Source organism: Staurois parvus, unplaced genomic scaffold (genome assembly GCF_062004578.1).
Source record: "Staurois parvus isolate SC_StPar_1 unplaced genomic scaffold, SC_StPar_1.0 ptg000615l, whole genome shotgun sequence".
NCBI classification, from domain to species: Eukaryota; Metazoa; Chordata; class Amphibia; order Anura; family Ranidae; genus Staurois; species Staurois parvus.
In genome coordinates this window covers 372,730-399,309 of record NW_028318411.1, presented here as the reverse complement: position 1 = coordinate 399,309, position 26,580 = coordinate 372,730, and the positions used below count along the sequence as shown (strand labels likewise).

Genomic DNA, 26,580 nt, shown 5'->3' with positions numbered 1-26,580 from the left:
GCCCATTCCCTATCTGCAGCTCCCACTATGGCTGAGACATTGTGGGCTGTAAGAAAAAGGCACCCAAGGTCCCCAAAGCCAGGGATCCTCCTACTACTTATACCTCCTGTGGTGCAGAGTGTACTTTTTCCTCAGATTAAGCACACTGCCTAACCTGCCAGACTCCCCCAGTCTTAGAGGCCTCTGCTCCCTCTTCAGATAAATGTCAGGTGATATCGGGGTCCTCGGGGGGGCCCTTAACCCTTGACTCCTTTTCCTCCATAATGGAAGAATTTGTTTTGCATATGGAGCAGGCTCTGCTATGCAAATCTGCCACCAAGTATCCACTTCCTTCATCATCTGCATCCAGTGATTCGGATGCTGATCAGTCTCCTTCCCAGAATCCGGGAACTCTTGAGGTGGACACCTTCCCTCTTCCTTCTGATGAGGAAGAACTGCCAGCAGCATAACTGGCATGTGAGAAGGAGTTGGTCTCATATCTTATTATGGCGGTCAGAGAAACTTTAAAGATTTCTTTTTCCAGGCATCAGATTCTCGGGTTTCCTATGGGACTCACAGATGCAAAAAGTCTTCCAAAGTTTTTCCACAGGACCCCTTTTTTGACAATTTTATCTCCAAGTCTTGGCCAGGTCCGACTAAGTCATTCATGCTACCTACCTGTTATTCTGCACAATAAGCCCTTCATCTCCATCCTTCAATGGTGTGTGACCTGCACATCAGCCCCTTTTGCTCCATCCTCCAACCGTATGAGACCAGTACATTAACCCCTTTGTCTCCATCCTCCCTCTGTATGTGTCTTGTACATTAGCCAAGATCCAGGTTTTACCCCCTTCCCCCAATGCTAGCATTTCCAAAAAATTGTGGTAAAATATGAGGTCACCCTGTGATGGGAGTTACACTGTCCTGGTATTTTTACTTTAATGAAAGTTAGGGAAGTTTTTTTCCCAAAAAATGTGCAGTCTTTTTTCTTTGATATACCGTATTTGCCGGCGTATAAGACGACTTTTTACCCCTTGAAAATCTTCTCAAAAGTCGGGGGTCGTCTTATACGCCGGTATACGGCATACTGACACTTTTTAGGGGGGCGGCGGGTTGCCGCCGCCGCCCCCCCCCTTCCCCCAATGGAAGGGACACTAAGTACAGGGGTGGGCAGCGGCTGTTTCTTACCTGGTTCCGGTCCCACGACGATCCGGTCCAGGAAGCACGGCTGCGCCTTCAGTTCGGCCACTGGATGTTCGTGCGGCTGCTCGGCTCCGCCTCCTCACCAGTGATTGGCCGCCAGAACTGTAGCTCAGGAAAGGCACACAGGCGGCCAATCACCGGCGAGGGGGTGGAGCCGAGCGGCCCCGCGAAAATCGAGTGCAGGACCAGCAGGTAAGTGGTCAGTGTAGAGGTGCTGCTGCAACCACATATGCTGGCTGCAGCAGCACCATACGAGAACAGGGTCAGCAAGTGTCAGTGGGAGGAATAGTGCCCCATCATTGGTGTCACTGATACCAATGATGGAGCACTATTCCTCCCACTGATACCAATGATGGGGCACTATTCCTCCCACTGACACCAACGATGGGGCACTATTCCTCCCACTGACACCAATGATGGGGCACTATTCCTCCCCCCCACTGACACCAATGATGGGGCACTATTCCTCCCCCCCACTGACATCAACGATGGGGCACTATTCCCCCCCCCACTGACACCAACGATGGGGCACTATTCCACCCCCCACTGACACCAACGATGGGGCACTATTCCACCCCCCACTGACACCAATGTTGGGACACCATTCCTCCCACTGACACCAATGATGGGGCACTATTCCCCCCACTGATACCAATGATGGGGCACTATTCCCCCCACTGATACTAATGATGGGGCACTATTCCCCCCACTGACACCAATGATGGGGCACTATTCCCCCCACTGATACTAATGATGGGGCACTATTCCTCCCACTGACACCAATAATGGGGCACTATTCCTGCCACTGATACCAATGATGGGGCACTATTCCCCCCACTGATACTAATGATGGGGCACTATTCCTCCCACTGACACCAATGATGGGGCACTATTCCTCCCACTGATACTAATGATGGGGCACTATTCCTGCCACTAATGCCAATGATGGGGCACTATTCCTGTCACTGATACCAATGATGGGGCACTATTCCTGCCACTGATACCAATGATGGGGCACTATTCCCCCCACTGATACCAATGATGGGGCACTATTCCTGCCACTGATACCAATGATGGGGCACTATTCCTGCCACTGGTGTGCATTGGAAGAGGGGTAGTCTTATACGGCGAGTATAGCCCAAACACTAAATTTTAGCAGGAAAAGTAGGGGGGTCGTCTTATACGCCCAGTCGTCTTATACGCTGGCAAATACGGTAGTAAAAAACAAAAGCCAAGAGGTTATTAAAGTGATTCTAAAGGCTTTTTAAAAATTAAAATAAAAGCAGATGTTATACTTACCTGCTGTTTGGTTTTCCAAATAGCAGTCCCTTACCTCCTCTTCAGGAGTATCTACCAGCAATGGCTGTTTCTGATTTCCTGTGGTTACCCCCCTCAGCAAGCCGTGTGCTGAAGGTGCACCTGTACGGGCACACTCCCAAGGTAGTCTGTGTATGTCCATAGACACACACAGCATGGCTCAGTCATGCTCTCTGCTCCCTCTTCACATGATTTGACTGGCAGAGGCAGAAACCAATAGCTCCTGCTGCTATCAGAGTCTCCTGTGAGACTAGGAAGAGGGAGCAACAGTGCTGTAGATAGGACAGTACTGGATCGAGAGAGGAGACAGGTAAGTGTTTAGGGATGGAGGGGAACCAGTACTGGAGAGTTTTTTTTTACCTTAATGGGAAAATGCATTAAGATAAAAAACTATTTGACTTTAGAACCACTTTAAATAATACTAACAGAAAGCTATCTGTCTCAAAAATGAATTTGGTTACATTGTTGAATGACAGAGTCACTGTCAAAGAATCAAAGCACAGAAAACTGCAAAATATCTACTGCTGGATGCTTGTGAGCTGCAGTGTCTGATATGTGAGACACGAAGGAGGATTTGGCTCAGCCAAGGGCGTAAATGAAGTTTTTGTTTACTTTATGAGGTTTGTGTATGGGATAGTACCTGGATTTGGTCCTATAGATGTATTCATTCCACAGACAACTTGCAAACAAAATATTTAATTGTGCTGTGTCTGAACATGGCTCAATAAAATGACAAAATTAATATTTTACATCCCGGTAAGAAAATAGCAATCTTTCCATAAACAAGATATTTACAAAATTTAGGATTAGTAAACCCATCACATGTAGTACATTAGATCGGACGTGTCAGTGAGGTATAGTTGTGTCATTCTTCATAGGGAGGAGCCCTCTGGCAGTGAGACGGAGAAGTGCATCGAGACCGGAACGTGATCTGACAGTCCGGCCAATTGTGTGATAAACTGGAACTTGTTCACAGCCTTGAAAAGGAAAGTAAAACAATGAGGAATGGTGAGGAGTGTGGAGACAGGGAAACAGATCTTACAAAATAATTATCAACTCCCCACTGTTCATAACAAAAACAGGGTAAAGTACGGATATACTGTATATATGAAAATAAAGATGCTGTTTCTCATGTTAAAGCTCTGTGAATTGAGCCCTCTATGCACTACTTTGGTATCTTATTAATAACAAAGTGACTACAATGGGTTAGATTGGACAGCCCTGTACAATCTTCATAGAACAGAACAGCTCTATAGGGTATACATAGGATAGGACTGCCCTAAGCAACCCCCAAAAGTCAGGACAGTCCTATACAACCCCCATAGGTCAGGACAGTCCTATACAACCTCCATAGGTCAGGACAGCCCTATAAAACCTTCATAGGTCAGGACAGCCCTATAAAACCTCCATAGGTCAGGACAGTCCTATACAACCTCCATAGGTCAGGACAGCCCTATAAAACCTCCATAGGTCAGGACAGCCCTATAAAACCTCCATAGGTCAGGACAGTCCTATACAACCTCCATAGGTCAGGACAGCCCTATAAAATCTCCATAGGTCAGAAGAGCCCAATCTCCATATGATAGGACAGCCTTATGTAATCTCCATAGGATTGGACATCCATTTACAATCTCTATGGGATAGAACAGCTCTATACAGTGTTCATACAACCTCCATAGGTCAGGACAGCTCTATACAATCCCCAGAAGTGAGACCATCCCTATACAATCTCCATAAGATATGACAGCCCTATACAAACTCCATAGGATTGGACAGCCCTAAAAAATCTACTTAGGTCAGAACAGCCCAACAAAACCTGCATAAGATAGGACAGCCTTATACAATCTCCATAGGACAGGATAGACCTATACAATCTCCATAGGTCAGGACAGCCCTATACAATCTGCATAGGTCAGGACAGCCCTATACAATTTCCACAGATTAGAACAGTCCTATACAATCTCCACAGGTCAGTACAGCCCTAAACAATCTCCATAGGTCAGGACAGCCCTATACAATCTCCATAGGTCAGGACAGCCTTATACAATCTCCACAGGTCAGGACAGCCCTATACAATCTCCATAGGTCAGGGCAGCCCTGTACAATCCCCATCGGTCAGGACAGCCCTATACAATCCCCACAGGTCAGGACAGCCCTATACAATCTCCACAGGTCAGTACAGCCCTATACAATCTCCATAGGTCAGGATAGCCTTATACAATCTCCACAGGTCAGGACAGCCCTAAACAATCCCCACAGGTCAGGACAGCCGTAAACAATCTCCACAGATCAGAACGGTCCTATACAATCTCCATAGGATAGGATGGACCTATACAATCTCCATAGGATAGGATAGACCTATACAATCTCCATAGGATATTCATCGCACCCTACGACCCCTCCGCTAGACGAACCACCGTACCCACTGAAGACATGCCACAGCACCCACAGTCGCCAGCTTACTGCACCCACAGACTGCTGCCAACCAGCTGCCGCCCTCCACCCTCACTCTACCCCTACAGAAGGACTCAAATGACTCTCCCACGGTGATACAGATTCCCCACACCACCTTGCCCTGACCTGTATCCCTTCACCTCCCCTGACCCAACCGTCACTCCACCCACCCCAACATGCCACCTGCACTCCTCCTCCTCGTTTTCCTCTCCACCATCCCAAAAATCACCTCCCTCTACCCGCCTATCCCCCCAAAACAGCTCTACATTGCCCCTTCACTTCTCCCCTCTCCCCACTAAGGCACTCACCACCTCCTCCTGCTACTCCACTCCCCCATCGACCCACGTGCCACCACTATCAGACCCACACGCTCCTGCACTTCCCATCCCCATGCCACCTTCCTCACCCTTCTCCTTCTCCTATCCGCTGGGGACATCTCCCCGAACCCTGGCCCCTCACCACCTCACCCCTCCTCTAGGGACCCCCCTGCTCCCGCCAGCTGCCGTAACCCCCTCAACCTCATACCTGTGCCCCTTCTTCCCGCATCCATCCCCCCTCTCTCGGTTGCACTCCTGAACGCCCGCTCGGTCTGCAACAAGCTTACCGCCATCCATGACCTCTTTATCTCCCACTCCCTTAACCTCCTAGCCATCACCGAAACCTGGGTACAGGCCACTGACTCCACCTCCCCTGCGGCACTCTCCTATGGAGGTCTAGTCTGGTCCCATTCATCAAGACTGAGCGGTCACAAAGGTGGTGGTGTCGGCCTGCTCCTATCACCGCTGAGCACCTTCCAGGTCCTCCCTAACCCTCCCTCCCTAACCTTCTCCTCCTTCGAGGCTCACTGTATCCGGCTCTTCACCCCCACCCCCCTAAGGATCACAGTGATCTACAGGCCTCCCGGATCCATACCCCGCTTCCTGGATGACTTCGCCGCCTGGCTTCCCTTCTTCCTCTCCTCTGAGCTACCGACCATCATCCTTGGGGACTTCAATATCCCCATCAACTACAACAGCCCGGCTACTTCCCAACTCCTCCACGTAACCTCCTCCTTCGCGCTCACACAGCACACTCAATCCTCCACCCACATCATTGGGAACACCCTGGACTTCGTCTTCTCCCACCTCTGTACCCTCAACCATTTCACTAATACCCCCTTCCCTCTCTCCGACCACCACCTCCTCACGTTCTCCATCTCCCCTTCCCCTAACTCCCCCCCCCCCCAGAGCGCCAAATCATTACCAGCCGCAACCTCCGCAACCTGAACCCGGCCCCCCTCCACTCAGCTGCCGACCGCCTACACGACAGCATCCTTCCACTGTCATGTCCTGACCTAGCCACTACCACGTACAACGACTCACTATCAGCTACCCTAGACTCTCTGGCACCCCTAACCACACGCTACATCAAACCCAGACCGCTCCAACCATGGCAGAACGACCACACTAAATGCCTCAAACGCCGCAGTCACGCGCTAGAGAGACTATGGCGCAAAACCTGGTCCCCCCGTTCATTCTCCCTCTACAAATCTTCCTTCCTCACTTACACCTCCTCCCTCCACGCCGCCAAGCAGGCTTACTTCGTAAACCTGATCAACACCCTCTCCTCCTGCCCTCGCCGACTCTTTTCCACCTTCAACTCCCTACTCTCTCCCCCCCCTCCTCCACTCAGTACCTCACTCACCGCCCGCAAAATTGCCACTCATTTCCACAACAAGATTGATGCAATCCGTCAGGACATAGTCAACTCGCAATCTACCTCCCCACCTAGCCTCCCCCCCCCCATATCCCCCTCATCTCTTCCTTCCTCTGACCTCGCAACTGAACTGCCCCCCTCCACACCCAAGACCCCGCTTACCGTAACCCCCCCAGCTCTGCACTCCTTCAGCCCAGCTACCACTGAGGAAGTCACCAGGGTCTTCTCAGAAGCCCGCCTCACTACCTGCCCCCTGGACCCTTTCCCCTCTCGACTCCTCCGGTCACCCCCCTCTTCCCTCATCTGCTCCCTCACCCACATCTTCAATCTCTCCCTCTCTACCGGCGTATTCCCCTCCCTCCTAAAGCATGTGCACATCACCCCCATACTCAAAAAGCCCTCCTTGGACCCCTCTGACCCAAACAACCTCAGACCCATCTCCCTGCTGCCACTCACTTCCAAACTCCTGGAGCGCTTAGTCTACGACCGCCTAAGCGCCCACCTAACTGACAACAACCTCCTTGATCCACTACAGTCCGGCTTCCGTCCCCTACACTCCACCGAAACCGCCCTCCTCAAAATCACCAACGACCTACTAACCGCCAAAGCCAAAGGCGATTACTCTGTCCTCCTCCTCCTGGACCTCTCCGCGGCCTTCGACACAGTTGACCACCCCCTCCTCCTTAATAAACTCTCTCCCTTGGCATCAGAGACACCGCTCTCTCCTGGTTCTCCTCTTACCTATCCCGACGCTCCTTAAGCGTTTCCTACAATGGTGCCACCTCCCCTTCCCTCCCCCTCTCTGTTGGGGTCCCCCAGGGCTCTGTCCTTGGACCCCTTCTCTTCTCCATCTACACCTCCTCCCTTGGCAAACTCATACACTCCCACGGCTTCAACTACCACCTCTACGCTGATGACACTCAAATTTACCTCTCCACCCCCCACCTCAACCCCACTTTCTCCGCCCGCTTCACTCACCTTCTAAACGACATCTCTGACTGGATGTCGCTCCATTTCCTCAAGCTTAACCTCTCCAAAACCGAGCTTCTCGTCTTCCCCCCTGCCCGCGCCCCCCCCCCATCCTATCCATCACTACTAACATCACCACCATCAATCCCGCCCCGCAAGCCAAAGTCCTTGGAGTCATTCTGGACTCTAACCTCTCCTTCCAACCTCATGTCAAATCACTTACAAACACATGCAGGCTCCACCTCTGCAATATTGCCAAAATACGCTCCTTCCTTACCCCAGACACCACTAAACTACTCGTACACTCCCTCATCATCTCACGTCTGGACTACTGCAACTCCCTCCTCACAGGCCTACCCCAGTGCAGGCTCTCCCCGCTTCAGACCATCCTGAACTCAGCGGCTAGACTCATCCACCTCACCAACCGCTCCACCTCTGCCACTCCCCTCTGCCTATCCCTCCACTGGCTCCCTATCGCCCAACGCATCAAATTCAAACTACTCACTCTGACCTACAAAGCCGTTCACAACACTGCCCCTAACTACCTAACCAACCTGATTCCCAAGTACCACCCTACCCGTACCCTTCGCTCTTCACAGGACCTCCTTATATCTTGCTCCCTGGTCTCCTCCTCACACGCACGTCTGCAAGACTTCTCCAGGTCCTCCCCCATCCTCTGGAACTCACTACCCCAATCCATCAGACTGTCACCTTCCCTCCTCACCTTCAGGCACTCCCTGAAAACCCACCTCTTCAGGGAAGCCTATCCCACCCTCACCTAACTGCTGCTCTCCTTCATTACTCCTACCACTCCATCCCCCACAGCCACTTCCTCCTGTACCACTACCCCCTCCCTCCTAGATTGTAAGCTCGAAAGAGTAGGGCCCTATAACCCCTCGTATGCTGTTTGTAGTTGCTGTAATGTTTCATGTATTGTCCCCCCCTATATTGTACAGCGCTGAGCAAACCCTTTGGCGCTATATAAACTCAATGTAATGTAATGTAATGGATAGGATAGACCTATACAATCTCCACAGGATAGGATAGACCTATACAATCTCCATAGGATAGGATAGACCTATACAATCTCCATAGGATAGGTTAGACCTATACAATCTCCATAGAATATGACAGCCCTATACAATCTCCATAGGTCAGGACAGCCCTATACAACCTCCATAGGTCAGATCAGCCCTATACAATCTCCATAGGTCAGGACAGCCATATACAATCTCCATAGGTCAGGACAGCCCTATACAATCTCCATAAATCAGGACAGCTCTATAGAATATCCATAGGTCAGGACAGCCCTATACAATCTCCATAGGTCAGGACAGCCCTATACAATCTCCATAGGTCAGGACAGCCCTATACAATCTCCATAGGTCAGGACAGCTCTATACAATATCCATAGGTCAGAACAACCCTATAAAACCTCCATAAAATAGGACAGCCTTATACAGTCTCCATAGGATAGGAAAGAACTATACAATTATTATAGGGTAGAATAGACATAGACGATCTCCGCAGGATAGACTTAAGCAATTTCATAGGAATAGGAGAGCCTTTTGCAGTCGCCATACGTTTTCCCCATGCATTCTCTACATGACAGAACAACTCCATGCATTCTCCATATGATAGAGCAACCCCATACAACCCCCCTTGTATATATCAGCTATACAGTTGCTATAGCATTGGACATTCTTATAGATTCTCCATAGGATAGGCTGCACCTCTACAAATTCTGTAGGATAGGACAACCTCATACAATCTCCATAGGATAGCCTAATGAAATCAATACAGACCTATGAAAAGGGTCGTCCCATACATTTTGTAACTGATTGGAGAGCCCCAAACATTCTCCATAGGTTAGGATAAGCCTATATAATCCCCAAAGGATTGGACAGCCCTATACAATCTCCATAGAGTAGCCCCATACATTCTTAGAACATATCATATATGCTTCTCACCAGTGAAAGTAACAAATCCGACTCTCTGTACAGGATATAATCTATTCTCCGCCCCGTCCAATGCGCACCACTCCCATCAATTGCTTCAGGAAGAGGTGGAGCAATGTATAATTTTCGCTCAGCCTCTGAATCCAGAGTCCTGCAACAGAACACAGTGAGATTCTATGATGAATACAACTAGTAAAATATTTCACAGATTTCCAATGAGACCCATCTCACCTCTTTAGAGTGGCTGGAGTGTTGATAGCCTCGTGGTAGAGACAGTCCCATCTGAGGAGGGTGCCTGGGACAAACAAGAAGCCATTGTTATAGGTCTCCAGAAGACCCAACATAAACTTCCAAACACCAATCTGCGTCACTGCAATTCACCCGTATGCAATCATCAAACTCCAAATGCAGCTATTTTCAATGCATCCAAACCATCTGTCTTTTGTATGATCATCTAGAAGAAGTCAGGAACTCAACTGTGGGTATAGGATTACAACTTTTTTTTTTTTCTATGGTTGAACTGGGTGGACTTTTGTCTTTTTTCAGCCAGACTAACCCTTTCTAAATGTGAACATGTGGATTGAAGAGATGGCAGGCAGATAATGCCCTCCTCAGAAAGAGTACCTGATGCAATTCCAGATACGCTCCCATTCCCCTTCTCCCCCTTTATAGTCTTTATACGATAGGATAGCCCAATTCATTCTTTATAAGATAGGATAGCACTGTACAATCTTCACTGGACAGAATAGCCCTATACCAACTGTTATAGGATAGCACTATACATCCGAAATAGGATAGGATAACAGAATACATCCACTATAGGATAGGACAGCCCAATACAATCTCCATAGGATAGGATAGTACTATATAATCTTTACAGGACAGAATAGACCTATATAACCCCCTATACAATTGTCATAGGATAGCACTGTACATCCGCAATAGGATAGGATAGCCCAATACAATCTCTATAAGATAGGATAGCCCAATACAATCTCTACAAGATAGGATAGCCCAATACAATCTCTATAAGATAGGATAGCCCAATACAATCTCTACAAGATAGGATAGCCCAATACAATCTCTACAAGATAGGATAGCCCAATACAATCTCTGTAAGATAGGATAGCCCAATACAATCTCTATAAGATAGGATAGCCCAAAGCAATTTTTATAAGATAGGATAGCCTAATACAATCTCTACAAGATAGGATAGCCCAATACAATCTCTATAAGATAGGATAGCCCTATACCAACTGTTAAAGGATAGGGTAGCACTATATATCTGAAATAGGATAGGATAGCCCTATACAATCTTAATAGGATAGCCCAATACAATCTTCATAGGATAGGATAGCCCTATACAATCTTAATAGGATAGCCCAATACAATCTTCATAGGATAGGATAGCCCAATACAATCTTCATAGGATAGGATAACCCAATACAATCTCCATAGGATAGCACTATACAATCTTCACAGGACAGAATAGCCATATATAACCCCCTATACAACCGTCATAGGATAGGATAGCACTGTACATCTGCAATAGAATAGGATAGCCCAATACAATCTCTATAAGATAGGATAGCACTATGCAATCTTCACAGGACAGAATAGCCCTATACCAACATATATACCAATAGGGTAGCACTGTACATCCAATATAGGATAGGATAGCACTGTACATCCACAATAGGATAAACAAGTACAACAGGCATAGGACAGGATAGCCCAATACAATCTCCATGGAATAGGACAGAAGGAAGTTTGCTCAGGGCTCTCCTATCCTACGAAGATTGCATAGTCCTACAAAGATTTCATAGTGCTTTCCTATCCTATGGGGATTTTGATGAGCTATCCTATCTTAAAAATACTATATAGGGGAAGAGGGAGAATAACACCATTCAGGCCCATTGTACCTGGAACTGGATTACATAAATAATCTGAAGCCCAGTGATGTAATCTCTGGGCCTGTGAGCTTCTCTATGCACTACAGACCCATTTGGGGAGATTTACTAAAATTGGTTCACTCAGAATCTGGTGTAGCTGTACATGGTAGCTAAAGAGCTTCTAACTTCAGCTTGTTCAATTAAGCTTTGACAAAAAAAAAAAAAAAAAGGAAGCTTGTTGGTTTCTATGCAGAGCTACACCAGATTTTGCACTCTCCAGTTTTAGTAAATAGTAAAAGGTTAAAACATTTTTTTTTACCATTTTGTTTTTTTTTCTTTTCATTTTGTTGTTTTCTTTGACAATAAAAAAAAAAGATACCATTGACATTTACCATCAATTTGTTCAGTAAAAAAAAAAGGTTAAAGAGATATCATTCACCTAGGATGCATCTAGAACTCGCATACCTTGAGGTTCTGTTCACAGCAATGCATTTTTTTAGTGCTTTTTGCAGAAACGCACTACAGTCCATTTAACATGGTTTCCTATGGAACATGTTCACATCTATGCCTTTTTGAGCTGCTGTATTTTTTGGAAAGGGTCAGGGTCTTTTTTAAAAGAAAAAATCAGCGTTTTTGCTTCATTGGAGTTCAATGGAGAAGCTGCTGAAATGCATGGTAGTGCATTTTTGCCACGTTTTGCATTCCAAAATTCCACTTTAACAAAAAAAAGAGCTGAACAAAACGCAAAATGCGGTAAAAATGCGTCAAAAACGCTTGTAGAAAAATGCAAAATGAACTGCGAAAAGCACTGCAATGGACAAAAAGCAAACTGCATAGCTGTAAACAGAGCCTTAAAATGTGCTGTGACAAAAAAAGGTTGGGAGACCCTGGTGAAGACCATCAGGCTTGTCTCTATACTCACCCACTGCACCTCTTCTGTCCTGGCCAGCACAGTCTCTACACGGATCCTTATATACAGAGAATAGCTGATGTTTCTGCTCCATGCAGTCATCTGAAATGAGAGAAGGAGACAAATGGGCTGTGAATTCCCACACGATCCATGGGGGTTTATTTACTAAAGCTGGAGAGTGCAAAATCAGACTCACTTCTGCATAGAAACCAATCAGCTTCCAGGTTTCATTGCCAAAGCTTCATTGAACAAGCTGAGGTTAGAAGCTGATTGGTTTCTATGCAGAAGGGAGTCTGATTTTGGACTCTCCAGCTTTAGTAAATAAACCCCATGGTGTCAACATTTAGCACATTAAAAAAAGAAAAAAAAAGCTGCAAATGTAAATGGGAATTAGTTGTTTAGTAAGTCACTGATTCCTATAAGCGTAGATATATCAGTTAATTGACAACATACTCTACATGTAATTTTCTTACCTACAAAATGTTTACATTTTTTTCTTAAAGAAAAAAAAGGCTTTTTTTGTTAATCGTTTTAATAAATGGCCTGCCTATTTTTTTTATTTTTATAAGGTAACAAATGGACATACACTATGTTGCCAAAAGTATTGGTCGGCCTGCCTTTACACGCACATGCACTTTAATGGCCCCCCAATCTTAGTCCGTAGGGTAAAATAATGAGCTGGCCCCGCCCTGTGCAGCTATAACAGCTTCAACTCTTCTGGGAAGGCTGTCCACAAGGTTTAGGAGGGTGTCTATGGGAAGGTTTGACCATTCTTTAAGAAGCGCATTTGTGAGGTCAGGCACTGATGTCGGAGAAGGCCTGGTTCATAGTCTCCACTCTAATTCATCCCAAAGGTGTTCTATGGGGTTGAGGTCAGGACTTTGTGCAGGTCAGTCAAGTTCCTCCACCCTAAACTCACTCATTCATGTCTTTATGGACCTTGCTTTGTGCACTAGTGCATAGTCATGTTGGAACAGGAAGGGGCCATCCTCAAACTGTTTCCACAAAGTTGGGAGCATAAATTTGTCTAAAATGTCTTGGTATGCTGATGCGTTAAGAATTCCCTTCATTAGAACAAAGGGGCCAAGCCCAATACCTGAAAAACAACCCCACACCATAATCCTCCCCTCCACCAAACTTTACACTTGGCAAAAATGCAGTCAGGCAAGTACCGTTCTCTTGGCAACTGCCAAATCCAGACACATCCATCGGATTGCCAGATAGAGATGCGTGATTCCTCACTCAAGAGAACACATCTCCATTGTTCTAGAGTCCAATGGTGGCGTGCTTTACAGCACTGCATCCGACGCTTTGCATTGCACTTGGTGGTGTACGGCTTGGATGCAGCTGATCGGCCATGGAAACCTATTCCATGAAGCTCTCTATGCATGTTGTTGTGCTAATCTGAAGGTCACACCAAGTTTGGAGGTCTTTAGCTATTGACTCTGCAGACAGTTGGTGACTGACCCTGCTGTCATTTTATGTTATAATACCACTAACAGTTGCTTGTGGAATATTTAGTAGTAAGGAAATTTCATGGATGGACTTATTGCACAGGTGACAACCTATCACGGGACCACGCTTGAATTCACTGAGAGCGACCCATTCTTTCACAAATGTTTGTAGCAGTCTACATGCATAGGTGCTTTGATTTTATATACCTGTGACCATGGAGGTGATTGGAACACCTGAATCCAATGATTTGAGGGGGTGTCCCAATACTTTTGGTAATATAGTGTATGTGAAAAAGTAGTATTTTTTGTACTCAAATCCTTTTCTCTGAGTTCATTGAAGGACAGTGAAGATCTTGATCTCTGGCCACTGAGTTATGATGCCACGTTCAGGAGTAGGACACTAGGTACAAAAACAGAAACACAGCCTAGGGACAGCCCCTGATGGTGGCCAAAGCTCCCAACCATAAGAGGCAGCTCAGTGAAACACAAAGCACTGCATACAGCCACAATTGGTCGCAGACAAAGAACAACTATCTCCTAAAAAATGACAGCAAACGAATATGGAAACTCCCTAACCAAGCAATTGTCAGCTCTACAGGAAAATGACCCAGAAGGTCCATAGGCCTCCTGCTAACTAGCACGAGAGAGGTTAGAGAAAAACCTGAAGCAAGACAGTGAGATAAACAAGGCACAACCTGACCCACCAGAAAAATAAAGTTCTCTTCCGAGAAACTAGACAGAAAGCGAAGGAACCAGTCCCGATTGAGGTAGAAGACCAAAAACATGTAGGGAAGAAATGAGGCATAGGTCTCCACATCACTCTATTCCCACATAGGCCCAGGAGAAAGCAGGCAGTACAAAATTGCCAGCCAAGAAGACACACCCCACAAAAGCAATGGAAACAAGGAATCAGTATGAAAGGAAGGTAAAAACTGCTGTCTGCATACTAGGGGCAACATGATGTCCATATGCTTGGTGGTTCCTCCTAATCAGATGACCCAGCCATCAAGAGCATGAAACTCACCAAGGCCCAGAGACTTCAGACTAAAAAGCTAGATCTGACCCCCTGCAAGCAAGTCAGTGATTCTGAGTACAAATATACATCAAACATGGGCCTGGAGAGCTAGATGGTTAGGAAGAGCTTATGAACATCTGTCAGGAGCCTTAACAGGACAGAAACCACAACTGTCCAAGCCATCTGGAAATGGAGATATGAATGAGAAGGCCCTATGTCATGACCCACAGAGCAGGTGAGGTGGAAGACGAGGGTGGAAGGATGTAGACCAAGCAGAATCAATCCTGCAGAGCAACCATTGATATCACTCAAAGATACCCATACCAAAAACAACTTGTCAAGTAAGTTTTGAACCAGGGGGCCCTACCGGCGGCCCCCACCATGACAAAGATATAGGAAAGAACCCCCAGGATCCAGGCACAGCCAGCTCAGAAAGGCAGCCAGACAAAACCAAAGCCCAAGCTTGGAAATTAAAACAGCAATAGGGCTGGAGCATGCAATTCAGGTCAGAACAAGAAAGAGAAGCCTGCCACTGCCGGGATACAGTCAGAGAGAATCTAAGGCAGAGGACCATCAATAGTTCAAAGTTGTAGGAACAACCATTCCCGATACCTAGAGATAGTACACAGGCAAGGAGTGTCCTCTCACAGCTAAGTATCCTATCTGATAAGATAACCAGGCTGGTATTCATTATGAAGATTGTCAAGACACAGGAAGAAGGACCCCTGAATGGAACTCCAGAGTCACTAGGCCAATGGAAATCTGACCTAAGAGAAACAAGGAGGTCCACAAGAGAACTGGAAGACTCTTCTAAGCAAGACCAAAGGCAAAAAAAAAAAGTATTTGGGTGGACTGTGTACAGAGAACCTCCATGAATGAAGGCTACCACAGCCAAAAAAAGACCCAAGCCAAAATAAATGGTGGATGACTTCAGTAGTGGAGAGTCGAAAAACTTTTCTGGAAATAAAGGATCTCCATCTACAGCAGTATCTGGGAAGATCCAGAAAAGAAAAAAAACAAAGAAAATGAACCAAATACGGATGTAAGAAACTGTAGGTATAGCCAAACCTCAGCTAGATGGAATATATCCCCAGCTGCAGCTAGTACCAGCACTAACTGCCCTGACCACTGAAGGTTGTCAAAGACCACACAAAGGATTGTCTCAAGATTTCAGTAGGGCTTGGAGGGAAAAGCACTTATGAACACCCAGGACAAATGAAATAGGCCAACTGGAAGAATACTAACAGAAATCAGCAAGCCCAAGGCTTTCCTGATGGAAAAAAGGCTAATAAAGATCCAGGGAATTCAACAAGGAACCAGGGCCTTAATACGAAGAATAGGTTGGACCCCTAAATGTTAAGTGAGAATGGTTTGGGAACAAACAACTGATCCACCACAAGAATTGGGGTGAAAGAAAAACCCCAATATTCAAAGGCTCATGAGGGCCAGAGGCAGCCCTGCTATACAGGAAAAAGTGGGGTAGGACTGTAGGCTGACAAAAAGATGGACAAAATGGGGATTCCAGCTCATAGCCACACAGAACTACCTTCTCAGGCCAGAAGACACTATGGTAGCTGCTCAAGGTCTGCAAGGGCAACAGATGCCACCCTCAAAGAAGCACACAGTGTTACCCATGATGGATATCCAGCAAAAATTACAGTACGGAGCCACTTATATAGGGGTAAAGTGGGCACAACCCGCAATAAGCAGTCTCTCACCACATCACTTCCATTCCCAGGAAATACACAGAAAATGGGCGAAATGACAATGGGAAAAAAGGCCTGTCATCTGGCACTGCTCCAGTAGGCCACAAAGCCGAGGCCTACATTATTGGATAGGCTAACTGTGTGGTGCGTGCACGTGTGGGAGAGCTCTACGGAACACCAGCCAGGTGAGGTAGGCATTTTGCAAGGTGTGACATAAATTGCACAACCCGCAATAAGCAGTCTCTCACCACATCACTTCCATTCCCAGGAAATACACAGAAAATGGGCGAAATGACAATGGGAAAAAAGGCCTGTCATCTGGCACTGCTCCAGTAGGCCACAAAGCCGAGGCCTACATTATTGGATAGGCTAACTGTGTGGTGCGTGCACGTGTGGGAGAGCTCTACGGAACACCAGCCAGGTGAGGTAGGCATTTTGCAAGGTGTGACATCATCATCCAGCGCCGGCCCAATGACAGCACTGCCCATTTAGAACATGGGTGTTAACCCTTGATGCAGCACTTAACAGTATATCATAAGTGTGCGCAGCCTATTGCATTAGGGTGTGCACCCCAAAGCTCATACACACGTGCGTGTGTTTGTGTGTGTGTATATATATATATATATATATATACACACACATATGCACACACTATATTGCCAAAAGTATTGGGCCAGTCCTCCAAATCATTGGATTCAGGTGTTCCAATCACCTCCATGGCTACAGGTGAATAAAATCAAGCACCTAAGCATGGAGACCGCTTCTACAAACATTTGTGAAAGAATGGGTCGCTCTCAGGAGCTCAGTGACTCCAAGCGTGGTCCCGTGATAGGTTGCCACCTGTGCAATAAGTCCATCCGTGACATTTCCTGGCTACTAAATATTCCATGGTCAACTGTTAGTGGGATTATAACAAAGTGGAAGCAACTGGGAACAACAGCAACTCAGCCACGAGGTGGTAGGCCATGTAAAATGACAGATCGGGGTCAACGCATGCTGAATTGCACAGTGCGCAGAAGTCGCCAACCGTCTGCAGAGTCAATAGCTAAATACCTCCAAACATGGTGTGGCCTTCAGATTAGCACAACAACAGTGCGTAGAGAGCTTCATGGAATGGGTTTCCATGGCCGAGCAGCTGCATCCCAGCCTTATATCACCACGTGCAATGCAAAGTGGTGTAAAGCACGCCGCCACTGGACTCTAGAGCAGTGGAGACATGTTCTCTGGAGTGACCAGTCACGTTTCTCTGTATGGCAATCCAATGGACAAGTCTGGATTTGACAGATGCCAGTACTTGCCGGACTGCATTGTGCCAAGTGTAAAGTTTGGAGGAAGGGGGAATATGGTGTGGGGTTGTTTTTCAGGAGTTGGGCTTGGGCCCTTAGTTCCAGCGAAGGGAACTCTTAAGGTGTCAGCATAACAAGACATTTTGGACAATTTCATGCTCTCGTCAGACTTCAGTGCCTGACCTCACAAATGCGCTTCTGGAAGAATGGTCAAACCTTCCCATAGACACCCTCCTAAACCTTGTGGACGGCCTTCCCAGAAGAGCTGAAGCTGTTCTATCTGCAACTCAATAATGCACGGCGGCCCAATACTTTTGGCAATATAGTGTGTGTGTATATATACAATATATATATATATATATATATATATATATATATGCATATACATATATACACATGGTCAGTGGGAGATTTTGCTAATGTGCACAAGGTGATTAGGGTGTGCCCAGATGCATCTGGCACACCCCCTGCGCATGCCTTTGCAGTATATGTATATGAAGTTTGACTGTTTTACATTGTGTTCCTAGAGGAAAAGAGAACCCAAGGAAAGTATAAAGACCACAGTGGTAAGAACTTCTGCATTGCAGCACTGGGGTCTTTGGTTTGAATCCTCATCAGAATACTATCTGCATTAAGTTTGCAAGTTTTTCCTGTGCATGTGTGGGTTTCCTCCAGATATTCTAGTTTCCTCCCTCCAAGACATGCTGGTAGGTTCATAGGCTCCTGTTTAAGTTTCCCCTAGTATGTGTATGCCTGTGAAACCTTAGACTGCAAGCTCCTTGAGGGCAGTGACCGTTTTAAATGTTCAGCATGTAAAGCATTGCATAAATTAATGGAGCTATATAAATGCCCCTAATAAAAATACTATAATGATGAGATTAAAGAGGACCTTCATTTTCCCTCTCTATTTTCCCCTCTTATCTCTATAGCTAAGATCTGCATAAAAAATGTACTCAAGCCACAACAATCCAGTGGTGTTCTCTAGGGATCCACCACTCTGCACCTGGTCCCGCCACCCCCCCAGATGATGTGCAAGTGGTACCTTGGCATGGGGCCGGTTGCAAAACTCAGGAAGAGACAGCTATCTCCCTGATGATGTGCTGTGTTGCACGCCAGTAGAACACCCTGCAGCTTTCTGGGATGCATGACATGGTTTTTCCAGGAGGCTGCTTCCTGATTTCTTTCTGAGCATGATGTATTCATTGTCCGCAGACTCCTGGGATACCTGCGTCTCCATATTCCAGGAGGCTTTGGGCAACTGATACATCATTCTTGCCTGTGGCAAAAACAATCAAGTACTGTCTGTGATACTTACTTTTTTTGCATTAATGTCCAAATTTTCAGGACAGATTTTTGGGGCATTTTCCCTTTTTCAAGGTCAGAACAGTACTCATTGGGACCATGAAGAAGTGGGTATTTAATGATTTCATTGATTATGTGAGAGGAGAGGGGTAGGAAGGGATTGAAAGAACTTGGGTGAGGAAGGTGAAGTTCATCTTTAATCCTCTGAATAAAAACATTTTGACAAAACCATTTTATACCATCATAATAATGATGAAGATACGTACAAACAGACGCTCTTATCTATGTAGAAACCACTTATATAGCAATGTATACAAATAGGCACAAGTTCAGAGATCAGCGCTACTAAATTTCAGTTGTCATTTACCCGTGGAACAATTGTCAAAGTTCAAGTCTCCACAAAGGACGTCAAATGCAACCAGATCTCCATCTTCACCGTATTGTGACTGGAAGTCCAAAACCCATCGCAGGAGCAGAGACATCTGATCACAGCGGATGACTGCATCACCTAAATACAGAGAAGTTTGATTGGTGTGGGTTATTTGTGCACACATGGACACCTGATCACAACAGACACTGGAACCCTTACAGCTGAAGATTATTCTGCCTATATTTTACTTTGCCTGGTTCCAGGGATCCATCCAGCAGCCTGATTGACACATGGCTGAGAACCAGCTGTGCCCACCCCCTCCCCAGCCTGTCACTCCAGTGCATAGCAGGGAGAAGAAACAAAGAGATTGTCACCTCTGTACAAAGCTATGTGTTGCTTGTCAACACAGGACTCTTGGCTGTGATTGGTCGCAGCCAATCAGCAGGTCCTGCCCATGAATAGACACGGGGGCGTGTGCCCTGAACCCAGAAGAAGGCAGCAAGGTACCGAATAAAGTATATATTCTGAACTTCCCAAACAAAAATCAATCCACCAGTCCAGAAACACCTATATCATGGGTCGGAAACACACACCAAAGAAGTTATTTCACAACACCTCCAATAAATCTAAATAATGTCAATCAGTTCAGCACTACTCGAAAATAAGAAATATCTCACTCTCTTATAACTTTACAATATTAATGAGTGAGCAATAAATATTCTCAGTAAACATGTGATCTTAAAACAAACAAATATAATAAATAAGTCTTTAGAGAAGTAGGATGCAACAGATAGAAGGATTGGCATTGTGTACAATTCTTGGTTTAAGATCACATGTATATTGCTAATATTTATCGTTCACTTGTGAATATTGGAAAGACTTTGGCACTGGTGACAAGACTGGTGTGGATCTCCTATCTGTTGGATTCTATTTCATGAAGGACTTGTTTATTATATTCCCTTTTCACTGATTGTTAATGTGTTTAATTCTTTGCTTGAAGATCACGTTTATTGCTAATATGTATTGCTTACTCGTTAATATTGGAAAGTTATAGGGAAGAGTGATAGTTCTTTTTTTTGTTGCACTATTTGACATTATTTAGACATATTCTGAACTCAAATTTATTGCACTCATCCTCCTCCAAATTCCTTTTTTTTTGCTGCTGTAGTCTGACTTCCTTTTAGAGGGTGGTTTTGTTCATCCTCCGTGGTCCCATTGTATGCAGGAACATAGCCACCTCTCGCTTGCTCGCTCCTGAGTAGGATTATGGACTATAGGACTTGTAGTTTGTATAGAGCAGAGTACATGACCGCAACCAATGTGTTCCAAACAAATAGAAGTGAGGGGAAAAGGAGAGGTTCAAGAGGTCATGGAGAACATTACAAGAAGGCAAAAACAAAGTAAAAACACAGTAAGAGAAATAGATTACAGGGCCATTACATAGTGGATTTGTATGGATTATATTTGGAGAATACTGATATTATTTAGTGTCTTTTCCATTTGTGAATATCCCCCCAGCCTTGATTTTTCAGTGTATAATGAGCCACCAACTGGATTATCTCGAATCAACTTACTCTCTGGGGCATGTAAATGCGTACAATTTATATATCCCACAATTTTTTGCTTCTGCTTCGTCATTCCAATGTGGACCTGTATAGAAAAAGGATTCAAAAATTGGAGATTAGAAGTGAATATCCCCTCGGTGTACCTCAGAGAGAACTGGTGGTCAGTGCGGCATTTCCTTACAATGGTGGTTAGTTTGGTGTTCCCTAACATTCCCAGACAGTGTAGTACTCCCTGACATTGTAGTCAGTGTAGCTTCTCATTTTCCTGGTGGTCAGTGTGATCTCCTTTTGCTCTGGTGGTCAGTGTATTGCTTCCTTACATTGGTGGTCTGTTTGGTCCCCTTACATTGGTGTTCATTGTAGCAACCCCTTCCCCTGGTAGTCAGTTTGGTCCCCTTACATTGATGGTCAGCATAATGTCCTCTTACATTGTTAGCCAGCATAGTATCCTCTTACATTGATGGTCAGTGTGGTGGCTCCTTAGATTGGTGGTTGCTGTAGCGTTTCTTTAGATTGGCTGTCAGCATAGTGTCTCCTTACATTGGCTGTCAGTGTAATGTCTTCATACAATGGTGGTCAGAGTAGTGTCTACTTAAAATGGTGGTGGGTGTATTATCTCCTTACAGTGGTGGTTGGTGTACTGTCTCTTTACAATGGTGATCAGTGTAGTGTCTACTTACAATGGTGATCAGTGTAGTGTCTACTTACAATGGTGATCAGTGTAGTGTCTACTTACAATGGTGATCAGTGTAGTGTCTACTTACAATGGTGATCAGTGTAGTGTCTACTTACAATGGTGGTCAGTGTACTGTCAACTCACATTGTAAATTTTTATTTTATTTATTTCAGGTACTTATACATTGGGGGTCAAATAATTATCTTCATGTGTGGGTGGTCAGTGTAGTGTTTCATTACACTGGTGGTCTATGCTAGTGTTAAATCACATTGGTTGCTTGTGTAGTGCTCCCTACATTGGTGGTCATTTTGGTGACCCCTTACATTTCTTTACAATGGTGGTCAGTTTGGTGTCCCCTAACATTTCCAGTCAGTGTAGTACTCTCTTACATTGGTGGTCAGTGTACCTTCTCAATTCACTGATGGTCAGTGTAGTGTCTCTGTATATTAGTGGTCATTGTGATGTACCATTTTGCTGGTGGCCAGTGTGGTACCAATGTATTGGTGGTCAGATCAGCTCCCTTACATTAGTGGTCACTGTAGTGCCCACTTACACTGGTTGTCATATTGGTCCCCTTACATTTATGGTCAGCGTAGTCCCTCCTTAACATTGGTTATCAGTGTAATATCCCCTTACATTGGTGGTCAGTGTTGGGCCCTCTTACAGTGGTGGTTGGGCACTGTAGTGACGCCTTACAATGGTGATCAGTGTAGCGTCCCCTTATACTGGTGGTCAGTGTAGCGATCCCTCATACTGGTTCTCAGTGTAGCGATCCCTTATATTGGTAGTCAGTGTAGTGGCCTCTAAATTGATGGCTATGTAGCAGATGATTATTCTGCTCTCTGCTTAAGAAACCCCAAACTCAGGGAGAACCCTAAGGTTTCACAGAACCCTTGCTGAGACAGGTTGTTCTGGAATATAGAGTGTAAGAGGTTGACAAACTGAGTACTTACAAATTATAAATAAATGAGGATAATTTGGGAAAATGTGTTTATCTTGCATTGAAGTACACACTACGATGAAAATATCCCAAGTTAAATAGAAAAAATACCAAAAGAGCAAAAGCAAGTTACCTCACCAAGCTATATATCTCTGATTATAGAGCTATTATATGTGGACTGTAGGAGGCCTCAAAACTCTAAGAACACATTATCTGTTCAAACAATATTTCACTTGACTTGAAACACTTCATTCCATTTTAGGTTCTATGATATCAGTTTACCTTGACACAGAGAAGACCTTTGGAAGCCAAGGCGTCCTCCCCACGTGCATTCGGGTAGAAATAATACTTGGCTGCCATGAACGGGTGCCGACTAGCCAGGAATAATCCACTATTGAAAAACCTAAAACCACAGCCATGAGGTCCTGAGGGCCCAACATCATACAAAATGTGAGGAAAGGTTGGCCCAAGGCAGCGGCGTAGTTTGCGTGAAGCTCGTCCATCGAACACTTCCTGCAGGCACACAAAGTCAGCATTTTGAGGGAAGACGAGGGACACTTCGAATGGCACATCTCCTTCTGTGCTGGAGTCTCTCTCTGTTTTGTAAGGTATCTCGATCATCGGCAGGACATCTTCTGTGCTACACATTGGCACCGTGTCTTCACAGTTATTCTTGGCAGGCTCCGATGAGCTACACAGGAGTTGGGAAATGGCAGCACTGCGACGTTGTGTGTGGTGCAGGTTACTGAAGCGTGCCAAGCCATCGGGCAGAAGGCAGAGGTTGGCACTGATAAAGATGAAGGAACATTCACCACTCAGTATCCTCTCTGGGAGATCTGGAGTCTTTACAGAGTTCTGATAAGAGAAGGGACGGCGAAGCCTCTGCAAGGGAGCCCAAATTAGGAAACCAAAAAAACCTAGTGGCAGAGAAAGAATGAAGAGAAGCAAGAACAACGGGACCCCAAGGAGCAAGCAGAGGAACCTCAAGCCAGGGCGGTGGTAGCGCTCTATAGTGGTGAAAACCGCACAGGACAAAAGACGATCAATAAACCAGTAAGAAGGGAAAAGCAGAGCTGAACTCAGAGAGAAAAGGAAATGAAGACAAAGGCAACTGAACGGGGACTCAGGCAGAGACATCTAGACTACATGAAGCTTTCCTAGAAAAGTAAGACACAGAGAAGGGGGGAAAAACACATAGGAAACCATTAACATTGGTCAGCATCTCCACATTAATTAAAGTTATGATTAAAGCAGAACTAAAGGCAAAACTTTTTTTTCCATTTTGGGTTGAGTAAGGGAAGGTTATAATGCCTGTCAGTTCTTCCATTTAACATCTGTTTTCCATGGGGAAATTTCCCTTTAATCCCATACAGATGCCAACAGGAAGTGAGAAAAATGTGTAGAAAATCCCTGGTTGTCACGAGAACTAATGTCCCCATTGAAAGATTTGCCTTCTATTACAGTTCTGGTGACAATTCAAATTTTGGGATTTTCTTTCACGTTCACTCTCAGTGATAACAGTAACAAGGACAAAATAGATGGTGATATGGACAACCATAAAAACCTGGTTTTCTTAGCTAAATATACCCCTAACTATTCTTCAGCATGCCGCAGAGGTTGCGTAGACCCGGGCACTTTCTTCCATACATGGTGGGAGTGCCCAACCGTCAGGATCTTCTGGACGGAAATATTCAAAATGCTCTCCTTATTAAGTACGAAAAACCTCCATCCTAACCCGCTAACAGCGTTACTTAACCTACGACCACCCGAAGTCACAAAACTACAATTTAAGCTTCTATTACAGGTTACTACAGCTGCCAAACAGGTCATTGCCAAATCATGGAAGTCTACGTCGCTTAACATTACTGCGGTCCGAAACAAAGTAACCCAGGCGATGATCCATGCTAAAGTAGAAGCCACAATCTTGAATACTATCCCCAAATTTAGGATGATTTAGGACCCATGGGTAGAACACTTTCTACCTTCTAACTTTGATGAAACTCTTCTCACCCCATAACCAACACTCCTAACTATTCTGGTACCCTCCCCTTTACTCTTACAGCTCCCCTCTCTTTCCTTTTTCTCTTCACTTGTGGAGTCGCATACCTTTCCCCCGTCTTCTCCCCCCTTCACATTCCCCGCCTAATATTGTTCATCAGTTCTTACCTGTTACCGTTCTGAGGTTTACGGGTAATACTGCATTCCCAAGAAAATTCACTGTATAAGTATTGTATACTTTATTTGTTTTATCTATGTTACCCCTCCCTATGAACAAAATAAAAAAAATTTAACAAAAAAACCTGGTTTTCTAACTCTTTTCCTCTCTATCCACCACACTTGTGGTAGTTTTCACCATCCTAAAAGTAATCTAGGGTGGAATGCTTTTCGGAGGAAAGTATACAGGCAACTGGGAGGTGATAGGTTGCCTCTTTTAATCCTCAAAAGACCAGAGCAGCTCTCCGCAACCATGTGCACTACACACGGTTGCAATGTGGTCTCACTTTAATGGGTGACATTTAGCGATGATATTCAACATGGGTATACATTTTGAGGCAGTCTCCTCCAACTGTAATGCGATGTTAAGGTGGGCAAGTGGGGGTGTGTGTGATAAAATGATGGTTTAACTCGCAAGTTTTACCACCTCCCAACTGCAAGCACAAATAAGCCCATGGTTCCTTTAAAGTGCAAGTTTACTTTTTCAGAAAAAAAATATGAATATGAACTAACACCTTACACCCTCCCCACCCCCTTCAAGGTCCCCTCTGTACTTATCTCCGTGGGTGAAGAGCTGTCAGTGCACACGCAGCCTATGTTGAAGTCTGGGGTTTGAAATCCACGCTCTTCTCTCTCTTCCTTCTGCATCACTTTTGGGATGGATCAGAGCAATTCTGATTGGTCAGTGGCAGCATACAGCACCGCTCTAATTGGTCCTAGAAGCACTGCAGAGAGAAGAGGAAGAACAACAGCCCAGTTTTCCAATCTTTGGACCACTGGACAGCTGTGTGGGCACTGACTGTCACCCACGGAGATAAGTACAGCAGGGAGGGGAGGTGTTGAGGGCTTACAGTGTTAATTTACCTTTTAATTTTTTTCTGAAATGATGAACTTACACTTCAATGACTTGTTCACACCATATTAGTTGTGCTACAATGATCTGCGTAGATCATCTACTTCATCTTGTTCATACCATAATGCTGCAGTGAGGTGCACTGCATAAAAACATCTGCAACTCACCACATTGCATGTCATCGCGCCACACAGCAATAGTCTGCAGTGCCTAGAGTTAAATTAAGTGTCATTTTTTTTTGATACTTCAGTAAAGAGGACAGAAAAAAAAAATGTACAATGCATTGTAACAAAGCATAGAACTTCCCTTACACATCACATTCCAATGTGCATGTGTTTTAGTGTGTGTGCTGGTGTGAACGAGCCCTAAGGCTTGGCCTGGATATGGGCAATGGCTTTTCAAGCTGAAACCATGCTGAAAATGACAAATGGTTTTCACAATTTATTGCAAACAATCATGTGAAAAGTGTTATATAATTAGTCTGGTTGAAAAAAGACAAAGGTCCATCCAGTTCAACCATTAAAAAAAAAAAAAAAGTTATAATCCTATACCCTTATGTATTATACATGGTGATCATATCCCCCCTTATGTATTATACATGGAGATCATATCCCCCCTTATGTATTATACATGGAGATCATATCCCCCTTATGTATTATACATGGTGATCATGTCCCCCCTTATGTATTATACATGGTGATCATATCCCCCCTTATGTATTATACATGGAGATCATATCCCCCCTTATGTATTATACATGGTGATCATATCCCCCCTTATGTATTATACATGGAGATCATATCCCCCCTTATGTATTATACA

At 45.2% G+C, this 26,580-nt stretch overlaps 1 protein-coding gene across 1 annotated transcript in view; it reads right to left on the bottom strand.

Annotated features, from left to right (window-relative positions):
* Positions 1-3,179: 3,179 nt before the first annotated feature.
* LOC149449520 (sphingomyelin phosphodiesterase 5-like) overlaps positions 3,180-26,580 on the bottom strand; it is a 38,864-nt gene continuing 15,463 nt past the window's right edge. The window contains exons 3-9 of the mRNA XM_089693144.1: positions 22,974-23,848; positions 21,085-21,160; positions 19,508-19,648; positions 12,390-12,479; positions 9,807-9,870; positions 9,588-9,726; positions 3,180-3,476 (exon numbers count right to left, since the gene is read on the bottom strand). Of these exons, the coding sequence (XP_089549270.1) occupies positions 3,372-3,476; positions 9,588-9,726; positions 9,807-9,870; positions 12,390-12,479; positions 19,508-19,648; positions 21,085-21,160; positions 22,974-23,828 (1,470 nt within the window). The 5' untranslated portion in view covers positions 23,829-23,848 and the 3' untranslated portion in view covers positions 3,180-3,371. The remainder of the gene's footprint in view (positions 3,477-9,587; positions 9,727-9,806; positions 9,871-12,389; positions 12,480-19,507; positions 19,649-21,084; positions 21,161-22,973; positions 23,849-26,580) is intronic.